The sequence below is a fragment of the Ascidiella aspersa genome, chromosome 3, assembly GCF_963924565.1.
Source record: "Ascidiella aspersa chromosome 3, kaAscAspe10.2, whole genome shotgun sequence".
Classification (NCBI taxonomy): domain Eukaryota; kingdom Metazoa; phylum Chordata; class Ascidiacea; order Phlebobranchia; family Ascidiidae; genus Ascidiella; species Ascidiella aspersa.
The window spans coordinates 36,077,162-36,094,551 of record NC_139449.1 but is presented as its reverse complement, the minus strand read 5'-3'; the positions used below and the strand labels follow the sequence as shown (position 1 = coordinate 36,094,551).

Below are 17,390 nucleotides of genomic sequence, written 5' to 3'. Positions count from 1 at the left end.
ATGGCATTAAAATCCGACATATGTATAGGAATTATGTAAAACGAGGTTTGAATATATTTCAGTCACTCAGAGGTTCTTAAACTGGGGTCCATGGACCCGTTGGGGGTCCGTGAACTAGTTTTAGGGGATCCATGAAGGTCTAATTGAAATATTAGTGTTTGTTTAAGAAGTAATCAATTTATTAAAGAAATCAATTTAATTAAAAATAAAACCGTTTTGCACTGAATGTATTTAGACTTCATTTCACTTTCACAATTTTGGACCAAAATCAGCAAATTTATCAATTTATGACGTCATTTTTTTTAATTTTTATTGCCTACAGTGGTCCACGCGAAATGAAAGAAAATTTTAGTGGTCCGCGGTAAAAAAAGTTTAAGAACCCCTGCCTTAACTGATTATGCGTATCGAAATGTCTTGATTAGAATGATGTCGATCGATTTACGATACGCCCTGCGAGCACTTCATTCCCTTCGTTTGACCCTACACCTAAAATAGGAAGCCACTATTTAGCAGGGTGGAGGCATGACCACTTGGATATACCTTGCTAACTAGTGACTCCCTATTTTAGTTGTAGGGTTCAACGAAGGAAAATAAGTGCTCGGGTTAGCGGCGCTGTGTGTACGTGACTCAATAAGCACCGATATACGTCCAGACTCGCATCGCATGCCTTGATTAACCTACTCAAGTGTTTGCAAACAATGGTGCGAATCTTGCAATAACGCATGCTGCAGTCGGTAAATCTCACAGGCCAAAGTGCGGTCATTATCAGGAGCCAGAACTCACCCAGTGTTTGGTAAATTTAGAAGGAGGCGTTGTGAAATTGTTATGATCAAAGCAAATTTTTTCCCAAAATGTAATATTTTTGCAAATTTTTTTTTTGCAAAAATGTTCTTGTATTTTGACCCGATGGCGTAAAAGCGATATCTCTTTGTGAATTTTGCAAATAAGCTTTCCAAAATTGCCATTCAAATCAGTGCCGCTGTTACACACATACATGTTCATAAATATGATGTTGCTAACAAATGTTTAGTATACCTGTTCATTTTATACCAAATCACAGGTTATAAAGACAAAAGAACAGAAAGACAGGTTAAGTTTATATTTTAACTTGATTTTTGTCGACTTAGCTGCAGTTTTCGCACATTTTATAACACTATTGTGCTTTTCTTTCGATTTATATCGTCTTTTCAATATGGCCATTGCACCGCAAGTAACACATCGGTAACTTAAACCCTCAACAGCAAAAAATAAATTGGAAGTAGTTTTGTGCGAATTTTTTGGGTACCGGTATTTTAACGTTAATTTTTTAGTCAACGCGCCCAAAACTTGATGAACGCCAATTTATCAAGCAATGTAATTTTTTTCTTATGTGCCTAATGCCCTCCCCCTCCAAGTCTACATTAAAGTTTGCATTTTAAAAGAAACACGTCGCAGTGTTTTTTTTTAAATTGCGCACAACTTCTAACGTAATAACAAGTTCGTCAGCTTATTTTTTACAGCGTCAGAGTATGACGCCATGTGGCGTGTATTTGAGATTCTATTTTTGACTCGGCATGCCATAGCAGTTTAAGTTTCTCATATGGGCCGCGGTTAAAAATAATTAATTGCCCACCCCTGCTGTAGGATGCTTGAAAGTTTGATGTGGTCGCATTAGAATCAGCTTTAAAAAACAAAACTGACATATGTCTTGTTTTACTCGATGTCACTTTGTCATGATAGTGGGGGCGCTATCTGCAGTGGCATGCATACAATAGGTAGACGTGAGATTTTTTGCACAGATGTTCATTTTGGCGTTTTATTTTGATTTTTGCCCGAATACAACTTGATTTCGATGTACTTCCCCCCCGTATGACCCCCTAAACCCCTAAATTTTAGCTTCAGCAAAATAATCTGTGATTAGTCTCAAACGAACCAGAATGAAAAATTGTTTCTAAAAATATATATTTTTTAATTTTAGGAAGTATAATTTTAAAGTTATTTCAATTTAACGTTTTGATGGCGTCGTAAATACGTCAAATTTGTGTCTTAACCTCCATTTTAGCTTATTTTAATCACAGTTTAATTGATTTAAAATAGCGTTTTTGTTTTTTCAGAATTAAAAAGATAGTTCAATTTAGCTATGGCGTCATAATGACGTCACATTTTTTTTGTATTTTGCGTATTTAGGAAAAAATGAGATTCATTACAATGTAGAAATTCTAATATAGAATGTAAAAAGCCATAACATGTAGTATAATTACTTTCATGGCGTAACAAATCAATCAATTACGGTAAACGCAGTTGTAGATAACTTTTTCGTAGATAAAGCATCCAACTCTATAGCTATTCATCGTAAAAACGTGTTTACAACATGCCCTTATTTAATGTGAGGTTTTAATATAATATATCAGTCACATTAACTGATGATGATGCAAGTGCGTATCGAAACGTCTTTATTAATATTATGTCGATTTATTTCACTTTTTTTGGTTTGACATTCGTTTTCAAGCTACGTTACATATCCGTGCATAGTGTGTCCGTCTGTAATGCTATGTAATTCTTATGACCCGATATGCTAAATATGGCTTCCCCATTGGCGGTGCACAAAACGAAAAAAAAAGCGAAGAGAAACGCTGTGTGTACGTGACTCGATAAAACCGAAATACGCCGAGACTTGCATCGCGTGCCTTAACTAAACCTACTCAAGTTTTGCAAACAATGCGAGGCTTGTAATAACGCATTCTGCAGCCGCAAAGCTCACATGCTTAAGTGCGCTAGTTATTAGAAGCCAGAACTCGCCAAGTGTTTGGCAAACTTAGAGAAGGTGTTGTGAAATTATTTAAAAAAAGCTGACTAGGTTCCGTTGTGTCTGACCTTAAATGCTGTTAAACCACGGGTAGCTGAGTCAACCTGACCCACTCTTCACAAACTATCCAATGTAATATTTTTTGCAAAATTTCCAAGCTCTTGTATTTTGACTTGATGGCGTTAAAGCGATACCTCTTTGTTAATTTTCGTGAAGGATTTTTCCCAAACTGCCATTCAATTCCGTGCCGCTATATCACATAGACTTGTTCATAAATATGTCCAGGCAACTTTTAGTATATTTGCTTATGTAACATGTTGTACTCAGCGCAATAAATTACCTTCAAGTCAACAGTATAATTGATCCTTTACCGCCACCTAACGCGTCAAATTTTGGGTGCGTCCATCACAGGTTGTTTAAATTAAAATTCTGTTTTGTAGGATGCCCGCAATATTCTGGGTATGTCGCGTGTGCCATAACTGCAATCACTTGTTTAGTTCCAATGTAGAATTGGGTCGCTGTTTGACTTGATTAAGTCTCAGACAGCAGTAGTTCGCAAGGTTTGATTTATTCAGATTGATTCCCGGCAGAATTTCTTTGAAATTTAATAAAATTGCGGGAGCAATACGATGTCATAACACGCATTAACTAAATTCAAACTTTTAAAACTAATGTCTTATGATTTGCTGGCATGCAAAAAGTTTATAGAAGTAAGGCGCCTAGACCTTGCTGTTATACTTACGCTTAGTGTTTGGGTGGCTGAAAAAAATTGGAAAACTGTCCTATACGATATATTGAAGCCATTTTTTGGATATTACACTAACATGGTACTTCTAATATTTCAATTTGCATACAGAAGTAACGCGAGGTATTTTAAATTTAGCTGTCTTTTTGAGATATCATTATTTCTCTAACGTTTCACCTTGACAAACGCACTAGAAAGCGACTTCGAAAATGTGAGTGCCATGCTGTTTTAGCAATGAAAAATAATCGGTAAATATTTTATGTTAGGAAGGATATTGGCTTTCAAAATATGCTGCGGCTAATTTAAATTGGAAATGCGTACTTTGGCTGGTGGGCTAGAGCAATGGTTGTCTTTGGCTTACGGACCGGTAAAATTTTTAAAAAAATTTGCAGACCGGTGAACCTTTAAAAAGGAAATTACGGCAAAAGTATGCTACTAGAAGTCTTTTTGGATTTCACATACAACTGGTCTTGGAGTTAATCATTTCTGTAGTGTGCCGCAAGTCAAAAAGGTTGAGAAACACTGGCATTAACTATCGTGGAAAAATGTGTAAAGATTATTTGTTTTGATTTGAGTATGATGTAAGTGCGCAAAAAAAAAAAATACTGGGCAATGTGTCTACGCAATTGCGCAGTTGCGCACCTTAGGGGAAACACTAAATAGCATTATAATTAGCGCCGTATTGTTTTACTTGATGCCATTTTGACATTAGCAATTCATTTACCGCGCATCTGTTAAGTGAGGTTTAAATATATTTCAGTCACATTAACTGATGATGATACAAGTTCGTATCGAAACTCCTTAACCAAGATGATGTCAACTTACTCGACCTAATAGGTTACGTGTTATTTTAAAAATAAATGTGCAAGCCAGTTAGGTCGGGTAAATCGACTTCATATTAAACGGACAGTTTGTATACGCACTTGTATCATCATCGGTTAATAGCACGCTAACTGATGATGATACAATCGAATATCGAAATGGCTTAATTAAGATGATGTTGATTTATTAAACCTTTTTGGTTTTGACATTCATTTTCAAGCAACATTACAGATCCGTGCGTAGTGTACCCGTCTGTAATGCTGTGTCAATCATGCGGCTCGATGTACTATTATGGCTTCCAATTAGAGGAGTACGAAAAGCGGAAAAAACGAAGATAAACCCTGTGTGTACGTGACTCGATAAGCATAAGCACCGATACACTACAAACTCACATCGCGTGCCTTGATTAAACCCAATCAAGTGATTACAAACAATGCGAGGCTTGTAATAAGCATTCTGCAGTCGGTAAAGCTAATAGGCCAAAGTGCGCTCGTTATCAGGAGCCAGAACTCGCCAAGTGTTTGGTAAAAGAGTGTTGTGAAATTGTTTTGAAAAAAGCTGACTAGGTTCCGTTGTGTCTGACCTTAATTGCTGTTAAATCACGGGGGGCTAAGTCAACCTGACGCACTCTACATATGACTCAATGTAATATTGTTGCAAAATTTGTTTCACTGTTGTATTTTGACTTGATGGCGTTAAAGCGATACCTCTTTGTTAATTTTCATGAATGTGTTTTCCAAAACTGCCATTCAATTCCGTGCCGCTGTATCACATAGACTTGTTCATAAATACGTACAGACAACTTTTAGTATATTTGCTTATGTAACATGTTGTACTCAGCTTTTACCGCCACCTAACGTGTCAAATTTTGGGTGCTTCCATTACAGGTTGTTTAAATTAAAATTCTGTTTTTTAGGATGCCCGCAATAATCTGGGTATGTCGCGTGTGCCATAACTGCAATCACTTGTTTAGTTCCATGCGATATATTGACTACACAAATGACAATCTTCTCTTTAGGTTGTTTGTAAGTAAAGTTTGGAAACGACGCAGTTTCTATAATAAAAAACATGCCAGAAATCAAAAATACGCGCATCGATTTGATTTTAGTTTTGCAGTTTTTTATTCGTTTGCGGTGGTTTCCAACCCAAGGGGGGTGAGTTGTATTATTTTTTGCTTGTAAAAACTTTCACAGTTAAAGGAGCAACCTAGAGCTCTTGTTTAACAGTTTTTACCAATATAAAAAAGCCATTCGACCCGTATGCGGCACATTTATGCATAGGTGAATTTTATCTAACAACATTTTCCCACTTAAACAATTTAGAGTAAAACGAGATAATTTTCCTTGTTGCAATTACAATAATAATGTCGTTATTAAAAATTCACAAGAGCTAAAATTGTTTATAGAAGTTTAAATTTGACTTTTGCGTTGCGGATTTGAACCCGGTGAGCAAGCCCCCTATTCGTTTGACACGCCCCCTACACTGCTTTTTCCAACGACGCTTATGAGATCAAGAAAGCGCGTAGAGTGCGAACTTTATCATAAGTTTAAAGCAGTTTGGCAAACGCCGGGATAGGCCGCGAATAACTAGACGTTACATAAGAGTTAATGTTTTACTTTGAACTTCATCGTACGTTACAATGCTGCAAGTGTTGTTTGAAAGTAGGCTACAACTCGTTTAAGTCTTAAATACCAAGACCAGTAGGACATGAAATCTAATAAGACTTTTAGTTTCATAGTTTTGTCATAATTACTTTTTGGGTTGATTGTGATTTTTAAAAAGCCACCGGTCCGCAAAATTTGATGATATTTTACCGGTCCGTGAGCCAAAAAGGCTGAGAACCACAGAGTCTAGCTGGCTCAACATATCACACTACTGTGCATGAACCACGTCGCACCTAATATTTTATCTAAATTTATTGCGTATTTTTTTTAAGTTTTGTGTGTTTTAATTCACAAATAAAATAAAACGTATTACAATTTTCATCGCTACGAGGCACATATACCGTATCTTTAGTTACTTGTGAATGGTTATGGCATACACGTCACACCTAGATGATATATAAATGTCCTGTGTATTTTTTTGTATTCGCAGTTTAGTTTTGTGCGTTTTTTATATACAAATATAATAATTAAAATCCTATCGCTGGGTGCGTCGTAGGATCAATAAACATTTACAAGGGCTTCGTTAGGAAAAAAACACGTTTAAGAAACACTTCTTTAATTATCGACGAATGCCTTAAAGTTTACAATGGTGGTTTGTTTAAGACTTCCTTTAGGGGTCAAGTAATGCTAGCTTTCCACAATCCCGTTTAAGTTATTTTACAGACTGGGTCGCGTCACGAGGTTTTATTATATTTACATTGTCGCTTTTGAAATTAACACCTCTCCAACCTAAATCTTTAACAAGTAAACCAACTGTGTGGTATTTGTAAGGTTAGTTTCTATGACATATTTAGATTTAACTTCGTGAAGTAACTGTCGTGACCCCCCACAAACAAACAAGCCTAGATCCGCGCGTAGTCACACGTGAACGCTTTGTGATTGCGCAGCAGAAAAATTCTGAAACTTATTTGACCAACTAGGCGAGCTCTATAGTTTTAGCTTAATAGCGCCACCTAGCAGTCTTGAAATGTGTGATATATTGGTTAATATCAAAAGTAAACGTCAAGTCATTTGCAAAAAATATCAAATCCAGTTCAAGTCACTGTTCGTCTACCAAGTCAAGTCTAGTAGTTGAAAACAAAATGAAATGTTAAATTATTAAAATTGGTTTCTTTCGATCCTCACAAACAACAAAACCAGCAAACTCTTTTCTCTGAAACAATCGGGAGTAACTAGCCCGATTCCCAGGCCTACTAGTCATGTACCTACCCTCACTTGATTTAAGCTATTCACATGAGAGATTACAAAAATGTGTTGTTGCACAAAAAGCCTATTAAATCCTTTGCTGAATAAATTTGATCCAATTACTGCGTATAGGCACTTACGAAAAGAGCCGATCATTGATCGAGGAGTTTCAATAGTATTGCTAACTGGTGATGAGGAATCACCGGGTTAGATTGTGTGTAGGGGTGTATCACGTGAAAACGTAGGATTTGATTGGAGTTTGAAAAGGGGTTAAAGTTTAACGATCCCATGGTATTTGATGCACACAAATGCCATAGTGGTCCATGTAAAACTAAATTAACTTAACTAAGCATCCGGAGCCTGTTTTCGTTTTGAAAACTACGATAAGTGTTTGTAACAAAAATGAAAAACATTAGGATTAGTAACAAATGCTTTTTATATCTACAGTGATCGACATCTTACTTTTTTTTAAACATCAATTCCTTTTGATCGTCAACCAAGGTTGTGCCTATCTCAAGATAATGGCAAGGAACGACAAATATGTAAGTACATTTTTTATTGAGCGTCTTCTAATGCATTTAAAATTTCCTGTTAGTTCAATATTTGTAATGTTTTTCTTCTCTAAATTTTGAAACTAAGTGTCGGAAAACCTTTGGGTATCTTCGTAAAATGTCGATGTTCTTAGGAACAACTTCAGTTATATAATGCAAATGAGATCTGGTACTACCCAGACAGCTGTTTCCTTGGACGTGGGGGCTCAGCATTGGTGATCCGGGGACACCATTCAAAACTTGGATCCGTGGCTATCAAGTGTTTCACAGCTAACCGAATCCAAATGACTGCCCTCGTTGCAAGGTGCGTTGTTTTAAATGCTTAAAACTTAAAAAAAAATACGATATTTTTATTAAATTGTTGCACAGGGTAAAAGAGGAAATGGAAATGATTCAGCGAGCCAATCACGAAAGCATCGCCAGAGTCCATGGTTGGACAAAGTGGTCCAACAATATTGGAATTATTACCCAATATTACGAGGATGGTGACCTGGGTGGTGTTTTAGAAATGCCCAACCGTGTGCTCAAACCACTGCTGTGCCTTCGCATTGCTTTGGAAACAGCCACAGCACTCGCATTCGCCCACGAGTTTTCATCGGAAAAACGCATAATTCACGGCGATGTGAAGCCAGAGAACATCCTCCTCAACAGCGACATGCGATGCAAGCTGGCAGATTTCGGCGCCGCCAAACTGGCCCCATTTACTCGCTCTACGATAATAATCGAACCCTCCAAGACTTCAGCACCCAAGGTTTCACAGGATCGCAAGGAACTCACCATGCGTTATGCTTCCCCCGAAGTTTTGATAAACCCAGGAGTGGAGCCCAAACCACAGCAGGACACCTTCAGCTACGGTGTCTTGTTGTACGCACTCATCAGTGGACAGCAGCCTTATACAACCTTCAGCGATAACTTGGCGATCAAAGATGCTGTTACCAAAGAACAACGACCCGACTGTGCTGAGATTGAGAAATACAAAAGCTCTCTCAGCATGGAAGAAAGAGAGATCATCAACCTGCTCCAAATGACCATGAGGAAGTGCTGGCAACAGGATCCTTTGCAGCGTCCCAAGATGGCGGCGGTGAGAGACGAACTCCAACAACATTTCTCCAAATTCAACTGGACACTGGCGGCTCTACAAGCGATCGAGGCTTTCAAAGCTTTGGATCTCGACGCACCAGCACCCGAAGCGGGGAAAAAGTTGCCTCTAAGCCAATTCTCTTCTCACTTTTTACAAGGGATTCCAAGTATTTGCTTGTTATTTCTGTATATAGTTGTCAATTGCCTTATATTTCTAAATCGCATATTCTGTTTAACATTTGTGGCAAGGTTTCTATTTGTGGCAAGCATCGACTTCTTGAAAGCACAAGTATTTATACAAAGTTTGCTACAATTTTACTTTGTACAGCAACCCACCTAACGGGTGACCTTGCTGTAACCCCGGCGGCGAGTTCATCGTCTTCACACCAAGCAGTCAGCCCAGCAAGCACTGACACTGCGAGTACATCCTCTCGACATCTGGGAGATGCAGTCTCATCGACTCAAGGTATTTCAATGAGTTATCGTGGTTTCTTATGATATAATTTGCGTTTTTTTTAACCTGATGATTTTTATTTTTATTATTAATTCACTTGGCGTGAACACATATCATGAAATTGGAAATACCTCTACTGGCAAATCATATTTTCTGAGCTCCTGTGGTTAGCACTGTTTATTCTATAAGAATTTGCATAAATATATTAATATCACAGATGTACTACAGCATACAACTACTCCGTATGATGCTTTGTTATTTAAAATACTTTATTCAGTGACTTTATGTAATGGTTTCAGTTATAAATCATGCAATGTGTGAACGTTTTGATTAGATTACGTATGTTTTATTTCGTAATCCAAAAATATTTAGTAAAATAAAAGCAATAACCAGGCCATTAATTAATACAAACTAAGCCAGTAAGTTTTTATTATATATTTTTTTTTAGAAAAGTCGAATACAGTGAGCTAATGAAGTTTTAGGCAGAATACTGAAGTGAAAATATTTATTCAGAAGTTTAAAAATGAGAAAGGTTTTTAATAAATTTACTTAATAGTAGTTGGTATACATTTTTTAAGCGAGTTGTAAAGTGAAGAAAACATTTTGGGTCTGACTTAACATTACAATTCGCAGCTGACGAATAAACCACCATTTAAAGTAAATCAAGTCACTTAGTTCACGAAAAGATTTTGCACCGACGAGCAAGAAAATAAGAAAATATCCACGAAATTGAATATTCACAGCTTACATTTGTATATCAAGAGGCCAGAGCACATAAATATTTCAGAAACAAGGCAGAGCTATGTTGGGTATTCGAGTGTATAGGCATCAAACTTGATAGAAACAGATTATAAACAAGGAAGAACTGCTCAAGCAGATGTATCTGGAAGTTACAGGTGGTATTGAAGAACTGTTTTAGTTTCGCTTTTAAGTTTAATAACTAAACATTTACATGCAAGGAAACTGAATTACACTATTACCTTAAAGTCAACTCTCAATGTTGAGTTTTTTTCAGTTGTCAGTCCTCATGTTACAAAAATTTCCGTTACATAAGACAAAGCCCTAAAACCAAGACTGTCTCGGCTTAACGTAGGAAAAGCCTACCTTAAACGTTAACTACAAATTTCAAGTTTGTGAATAACTCTCAGTCAGATGACATTACCATTAAGCAACCGAAAAAATTGGCAAACCTTATCCTTCTAGCTCAGTGGTTCTTATCCATTTCCTTGCTGCACACCTTTCACATCATTAAACAATTCTCGCACCTCTTAGAATTGCTTAAATAACAAAAACATTGTAATTTTAATTATATACAATTAAGTAACTAATGTACAGTAACACAATACCAAAATGTGAATTAGTTTTACATTTAACCCAGCATAGAAATAAATTACAGCAATACACTTCCTGTGCGTGATTCCGGAAAAGTTCCAGCACCCCCTACGAACAGTTCTCGAGCGTTCTGTTTAAGAAACCCTGCTCTAGTTCATTGAAACCACGCAATAAGCCAGTGTTTCTTTTTTACTTGGGGGCGCACCTAGACCTAGAGAGATTTTAAAAGGAGGCGGCGCACTTGCGAGCGAGCGCGAAATTTTTGAGGTGTACCTCTATTTCTCTTATTTGTTTGCAATTTTTTGTTATAGGCTATAGGCTTTATAGTTTAAAAGAGACTCCAGTCTTGAGACCAAAATAAGAACAACATCAACTTCGGAATAAAAGACAGATGAGGAATAAGGCGTACATAAGACTAAAACCTGTTAGTCGTAATAATGAAGAAATCGGAATAAGACCCAAATGGCTAAAATAAGGCCAATATAACCTTTTATCTAACCCCAAACACCATCCATAACTATCACTAACTCCCCGAATATTTTCAACCCTAACCCAATTCCTAGCACCACTAACTACCCGCCCATAACCCCAACGGGGGCAAAAAATCCGGGGCCAAAACATCGGCGCCCAAATGCCGACAGCAAACGGCCAATGCCAAACAGGTGTTCCCCAATCATTCCATACCCTTTCACTACAGTCTTGGGCGTAGTTTTGTCTATTTAAGTCTTACTCTGATTTATTTTGGGCTAAATTTGACATGTTTAGGTCTCATCTAAACTATTTTAAATCTTATTCTGTCGTGGTGATTACTGCGAATTTGGCGTTATTATGTCGGTGGTCTTAGTACTATGGTATTAGGCCATAGATTATCTGATTTGATGTTGTTGCCTTGTAGGTATTATTGTGTTTTCTACTTGAAAGTAGGCCTACTGCGGAATCAATGAGCTAAGCTTAAAAGAAAAGTAAAAATACATGTTTTATATATTAAATTATTTTTTCCATTTGCTTGCGGCGCACCTGGCAGCCTTCCATGGCGCACCGGTTGAGAAGCGCTGCATTAAGCATTTCATTTGTGGGGTGGTATGGTCGGATAATGAGTCTTCATTTATATAATTGCCAAGATGAATCGACCACACTCCTACAAGATTAGAGATGGCCTGTCTTCGTGAGGCCATTCAGGTCCAATTCTTCCTTTAGTTCAGATACATGAACAGTCAATTTTGCTGTCTTAGTATTTTCTCCCTGCACTAGGCAGTACTGGGTGATACTGACTGATACTGGTTGATACTGGTTGATACTGGTTGATACTGTTTTTTATTCGATTGAGCGACTATACTTATAGGCGAAAATATTTCTAAAATGCACAGGAAATATTGACGTAGATATTCTTACGATTTTCAATAATAAATCACGTGACAACAAGGCGTGGTCTAAACCTTTTTCTCTCGACTCTTATAGACGGAAATAATATTTTTGTCCCAATATGGCTTGAACAAAAGCGCTTCGATCTACATTGCGACGTAACTGGCGTTCGATTCTAAAAATAATGGATTGTTGACAATAAGGCGAATTTCAAAACAAAGGGCTCACATTAAACGGATATACGTAACATCACATACAGCTCTGACGCATAAAAATTGGTGTAACAAGGCATTCGTTGCAAACTCTAGCAAGAGATATCGGCAATCGAATTTAAACAAAAACTTTCATGACGCAACATTAAGGCGATAAAACAAAGAATTAATTTGATGTGCTGACGTGTTGCGACAAATACTCCCTTTGCAAAGGTTTTGCAGTCATTTCGAATATATAAGAATGACATTATTTTCCAATTGTTTTCGTGTGTTGTGTTTCAGCTGTTGTGAAATGCTTATGGAGCATTGGACGCGAAATTGTCCGATCATTTAACGCATTTGCGCAATTGTTTTTGGTTCGATTCCTGATTCCTCGAGAAAATTTTCGTTTGTGCCTGAACTGGCAAGGAGGATTTTGATGTCAGCGTTCGCTGGTTGCTTGAAATGTGTTTCATCGACACGCCAGAGCAGTTTGCTGTGGCTTTTTGCTTTTCAGGAAATCTGTGCGGCTTGCAGGAGAAAATCCCTGCACGGTGCGTTGCAATTCTGACGTCACCAGGAAGCCGTTGTTTTTGCGCGTTGCATCTCGATCTATCGCTTTGTCCAACGCTTGTTGTGTTTGTTTTCTGAAATTTCAAAATATTTTTCCGGCAGATGTGTGTTCGAAATTATCTGTAGCAACACTCAGTATTCAAGTTATTTATATTTTGGTTATAGACACACATATTTTCTATACTTATATATATATATAGGCGCGACAGGTTACACTTAAAGTTTGAGACAATTAATTACTGCAATTTGTAATTACTCACGTTACATCTTTTGCGATTCAATACAAAATTAAATTCTATTGATTTTTAACATTGAGCAACATTTCCTTAAAAATTTGCATTTTTTTAGTTTGCACAATTCGTTCAATGTAAGTTTTAAAATAACGACGCATCACAAGAAAATACGCTTTGAAATTGCTGCTTTTTCACTATTAATTTTAACAAAGGCAGGTAATGGGCTTATCCCTAATTCGTGTTTATAGACTTACACGATTTTGAAGCATATATTTCGCGTGTGGAAAAAATCATTATGCTTTTCTTCGAGGTATTTAGACTCGTGTTTGTTTTTTAACTACCTAACTAAACGCGGCTGCGTATAACGAGAGTTCCCTAAACTAAAACCCAAAACCGTACCAAATATTTAAAAGAATTCGGAAATTTAACACAAAATTATTTCGTGCACAACAAAATTAAATCATGATTCACAAGTTTAACGCGTTGATTTCAAACTATTGAGCTCCAAGCACAAAAATTAAGCTCTTTTAACATTTATCAAAATATCGTGCGATCGATGTTTAAGCTTAGACTTCATAGATATAGACTATACATAATTTGCGAAATGCGATACATAATGGTTTAATAAAAAGTCGCACTAAAACAATTTACAGACCTTTCGGTCGGTATTTTAATAATTATACATATATATATTAAAAGTATAAGATTTTCACCTGATAAACTAGGCAGAATCAGTTATTGTGAAATCCATAATTCCGTTTCGTTTTCCATGATTCCAAACGGTGGTAATGTCTTTATCGACAACGCTTGTTTGTATTTCGTGTTTCGAATTCCAAGCAAATGCTTTGCTGACGCTATGGAGCGTCTCTTCACGTATCTTTCGATGAGATTATTTTCTTCTAAAGCTGGCTTCTTGCAAGTTCCAAACATGACAGTTTTTAGGCGGCCGTTTGTAGGTGGTCCATACAGATTAAGGCACATATTTTTTCTTTGAGCTTCGTTTCTTCATCTTCTTGGGAAAGTAGTTTGCAGGTGGTTCGTTCCTCACTCGCGGGCATCAATTTGTGGGGTGGTATGGTCGGATAATGAGTCTTCATTTATATAATTGCCAAGATGAATCGACCACACTCCTACAAGATTAGAGATGGCCTGTCTTCGTGAGGCCATTCAGGTCCAATTCTTCCTTTAGTTCAGATACATGAACAGTCAATTTTGCTGTCTTAGTATTTTCTCCCTGCACTAGGCAGTACTGGGTGATACTGACTGATACTGGTTGATACTGGTTGATACTGGTTGATACTGTTTTTTATTCGATTGAGCGACTATACTTATAGGCGAAAATATTTCTAAAATGCACAGGAAATATTGACGTAGATATTCTTACGATTTTCAATAATAAATCACGTGACAACAAGGCGTGGTCTAAACCTTTTTCTCTCGACTCTTACAGACGGAAATAATATTTTTGTCCCAATATGGCTTGAACAAAAGCGCTTCGATCTACATTGCGACGTAACTGGCGTTCGATTCTAAAAATAATGGATTGTTGACAATAAGGCGAATTTCAAAACAAAGGGCTCACATTAAACGGATATACGTAACATCACATACAGCTCTGACGCATAAAAATTGGTGTAACAAGGCATTCGTTGCAAACTCTAGCAAGAGATATCGGCAATCGAATTTAAACAAAAACTTTCATGACGCAACATTAAGGCGATAAAACAAAGAATTAATTTGATGTGCTGACGTGTTGCGACACATTAACACTTTAGTTGGTTGAATTACAAAAAGACAAGGGTATGTTCAAACATTGCAGGCGGATTAACGAAAAAGAATGCCACGCTACGAAAAATATATTTCCCGACTGATTGCGCCATAAAAAACAACAAAATGCTGTTAACCACTTAATCCACAAGACACCGGACGCAAATTTAGATTAGCTTTCAGTCGCCTTGCAAAGTCATGTCACATTATTTTAATTTTTAAATATTTTACGTAATTTTACTGAGACTGACATGTTCGTGATACTAAGGTTGAGTTAATTAATAGATCCGAAACAAAGTAAATACCTCTTGTCTATATATTTTTCGATAAAGTTTAACAAAATTATTTCACTTTTGGAATTCCAGCTCTGATTTGCCTAGCAACGCAACTAAGTTCTTAAACTCAATTATTCGACAGGATAATACAAATATAGAATACTTATATTTTTACAAATGCACTTTTTAAATATTTTCCAATTGAAAAATGTATTTTGAAATTAAAAACTAAATTTAAATTTGACAAGGTATTACCCACTTAGGGCAACGTAATTAAAGCACATACAAGGAAGCAACAAATCTTATATTTCAGGAAGTTGTTTTTTCCCCACGGTATGACGTCAAATTTAATAAATAAAATTATAAACTTTTTTGTATTTTTACGTTGCAGGTGGCGAAAGAAACTCAATTGAAGATTATTTTGACTCAAATAGTAAGATTGAAGTGTTTTTCTGTTATTGTGTTAAAGCAATCATAGTGCCTTAAAAAAATATTTTTATTTTACTTTTATAATGAACTTAATTACGTATTTCACTATTATGTCATCTTATTCTAATCTAAACCCTTAAAATAAAGTTAAATAATTTCATTAAAATAAACTAATTTGTATTAAAATATTTTATTAAACGTCAAATAAACAAACACAGAATTTTTCCTCAAATAATTTTATTTAAGAAAGGGAAACTGCACTTGCGCTCATCCGACAATACGTGACCTCTGTGAAGGAGGAAAACTTTGTTCGAGCAAATCGCGTCGCGGGTGACCTTCAGCAAATCGCCCAAGGTCAAACGACAGCGGAAGATTTTCGACAACTTGGAAATAAACTGACAGAAGAGAAGAAATATCTGGAATCCATTTTAGTTTTGCAAATATCTTCAATTATCTCCGCAAATGACCGGGATCCTGAGAAAGCAGTTGAGGGTGTTCAGCTTTGTGCTTGGGGGTTGATGGACACAAACATAAAGATGATTAAAAGTGACGTCACAATGAATCCCATTGTGCGCGATCACGTGCTTCCACTGATGCGCGACATCCGACTCCAGATTGTTGAAACTAAAAATGTCGACGAGAAGTTTCGGGTTTTAAACTTGGTTCGGTGTTTGCATCACATCGAATATAGCGAAGATTTAATCGGTGATCGGAAAAGTCGGAAGCGAAGCTTGAGGAAAGCGGTTTCTTTAATGGAAACAACTTTCGGCGTCGAAGCTTCCAAGCATCGAGTTTACGCTTCTTGTTTACACAACCTCGGTTCTGTGTGTTGGGAAATCTCGCGGATCACTGATGCGCTGGAATATTACGAACGAGCTCTGGAAGCTTGCAAGAAAGCCGAGGATTATCCAAGTGAAGAAGATAAGAAGGAAGATATTGAAAGAACTGAAAACAATTTGAGAGGATGCAAAGAAATACTCGAAACGAGGAATAAACACAAAAAACATTTGGCGACAATTTTATAAATATAGTTAAAAATTTGTCGATGTGTGATTTTAAAATATAAATATTGTGTATTTACAAATTAATAAATATTTGGGAAAACTTATTTTATTTTTTGCAAGCAAATATTTTTCAGGTTAGAAAATCAAAAAAGGCAGAATATTTAATTTTTAGCGGTTTAAAGATAAAAACTTGTTTGTGTCTCTTGACCTGAAAACTAAAAGACAGAAAAGTATGATAACAAAAGTAGACTCTTGTAACTGTCAAACGCATAAAAAGGAGAATTTCGAAAAATACATAAACTGTATGAAATCAAATTGTATGTAAATATATCGGCAACTAAAAATAATACCTAATAAAGATGACTATATATATAGGTTATGCAAATATATATAAATATTTCAATTCGAATCACAAATGCTCCATTCACTTAAAATCAACACTTTAAACATAAGTATTAAAAGTGCATTACAGCTAAATACAACAGTTAAGCAAAATGAAAAACTCTAAATAACAGACAGAAAAGTATGATAACAAAAGTAGACTCTTGTAACTGTCAAAAGCTAAAATATAATTTTTTTTGCATAATACTAAATACTGTAGGAATTTAGAAAATTGCATGTACATGTATCATCAACTAAAAGGAATGCTAAACAAAGATATATAGGCTATACAAATGTATTATAGATATATACCTCGGTCAGAACAAGCCAAGTTCGCACTGAAATATCTTTTTTTTAAAGTGTTGTAACTTGGTTGGTTATCGTTCGGCAAATCTGTATGATGTTGAACTCGGCTGTATTCATTGAAAAACATCACTCACCAACAATTACTTTAATAAAACAAATCAATTGGTTAAATGTATACAAACTGAGTTTAATCAAATAATAATACTGTTTTATATACAATCTTGCATTTACTTTCAAGACATATACTAGCA

General features: G+C 36.1%; 1 protein-coding gene across 1 annotated transcript; it reads left to right on the top strand.

The window, feature by feature from the left end:
• The first annotated feature begins 7,722 nt into the window (after positions 1 to 7,722).
• Positions 7,723 to 16,473, top strand: LOC146162759 (uncharacterized). Its single transcript, XM_083385296.1, has 5 exons — positions 7,723 to 7,743; positions 7,887 to 8,056; positions 8,122 to 8,999; positions 9,161 to 9,298; positions 15,695 to 16,473. The coding sequence occupies exons 1-5, from the start codon at positions 7,723 to 7,725 to the stop codon at positions 16,471 to 16,473; spliced, it is 1,986 nt and encodes a 661-aa protein (XP_083241422.1).
• Positions 16,474 to 17,390: the final 917 nt, after the last annotated feature.

What these genes read in the sequence shown, in the direction of transcription:
- LOC146162759 (XM_083385296.1), top strand. Translation starts at nt 7,723, where the DNA reads ATGGCAAGGAACGACAAATAT. An exon ending in CTTTTTACAAGGGATTCCAA is followed by an intron (nt 9,000 to 9,160) that starts GTATTTGCTTGT and finishes TACTTTGTACAG; the next exon opens with CAACCCACCTAACGGGTGAC. An exon ending in TGCAGTCTCATCGACTCAAG is followed by an intron (nt 9,299 to 15,694) that starts GTATTTCAATGA and finishes ATTTTATTTAAG; the next exon opens with AAAGGGAAACTGCACTTGCG.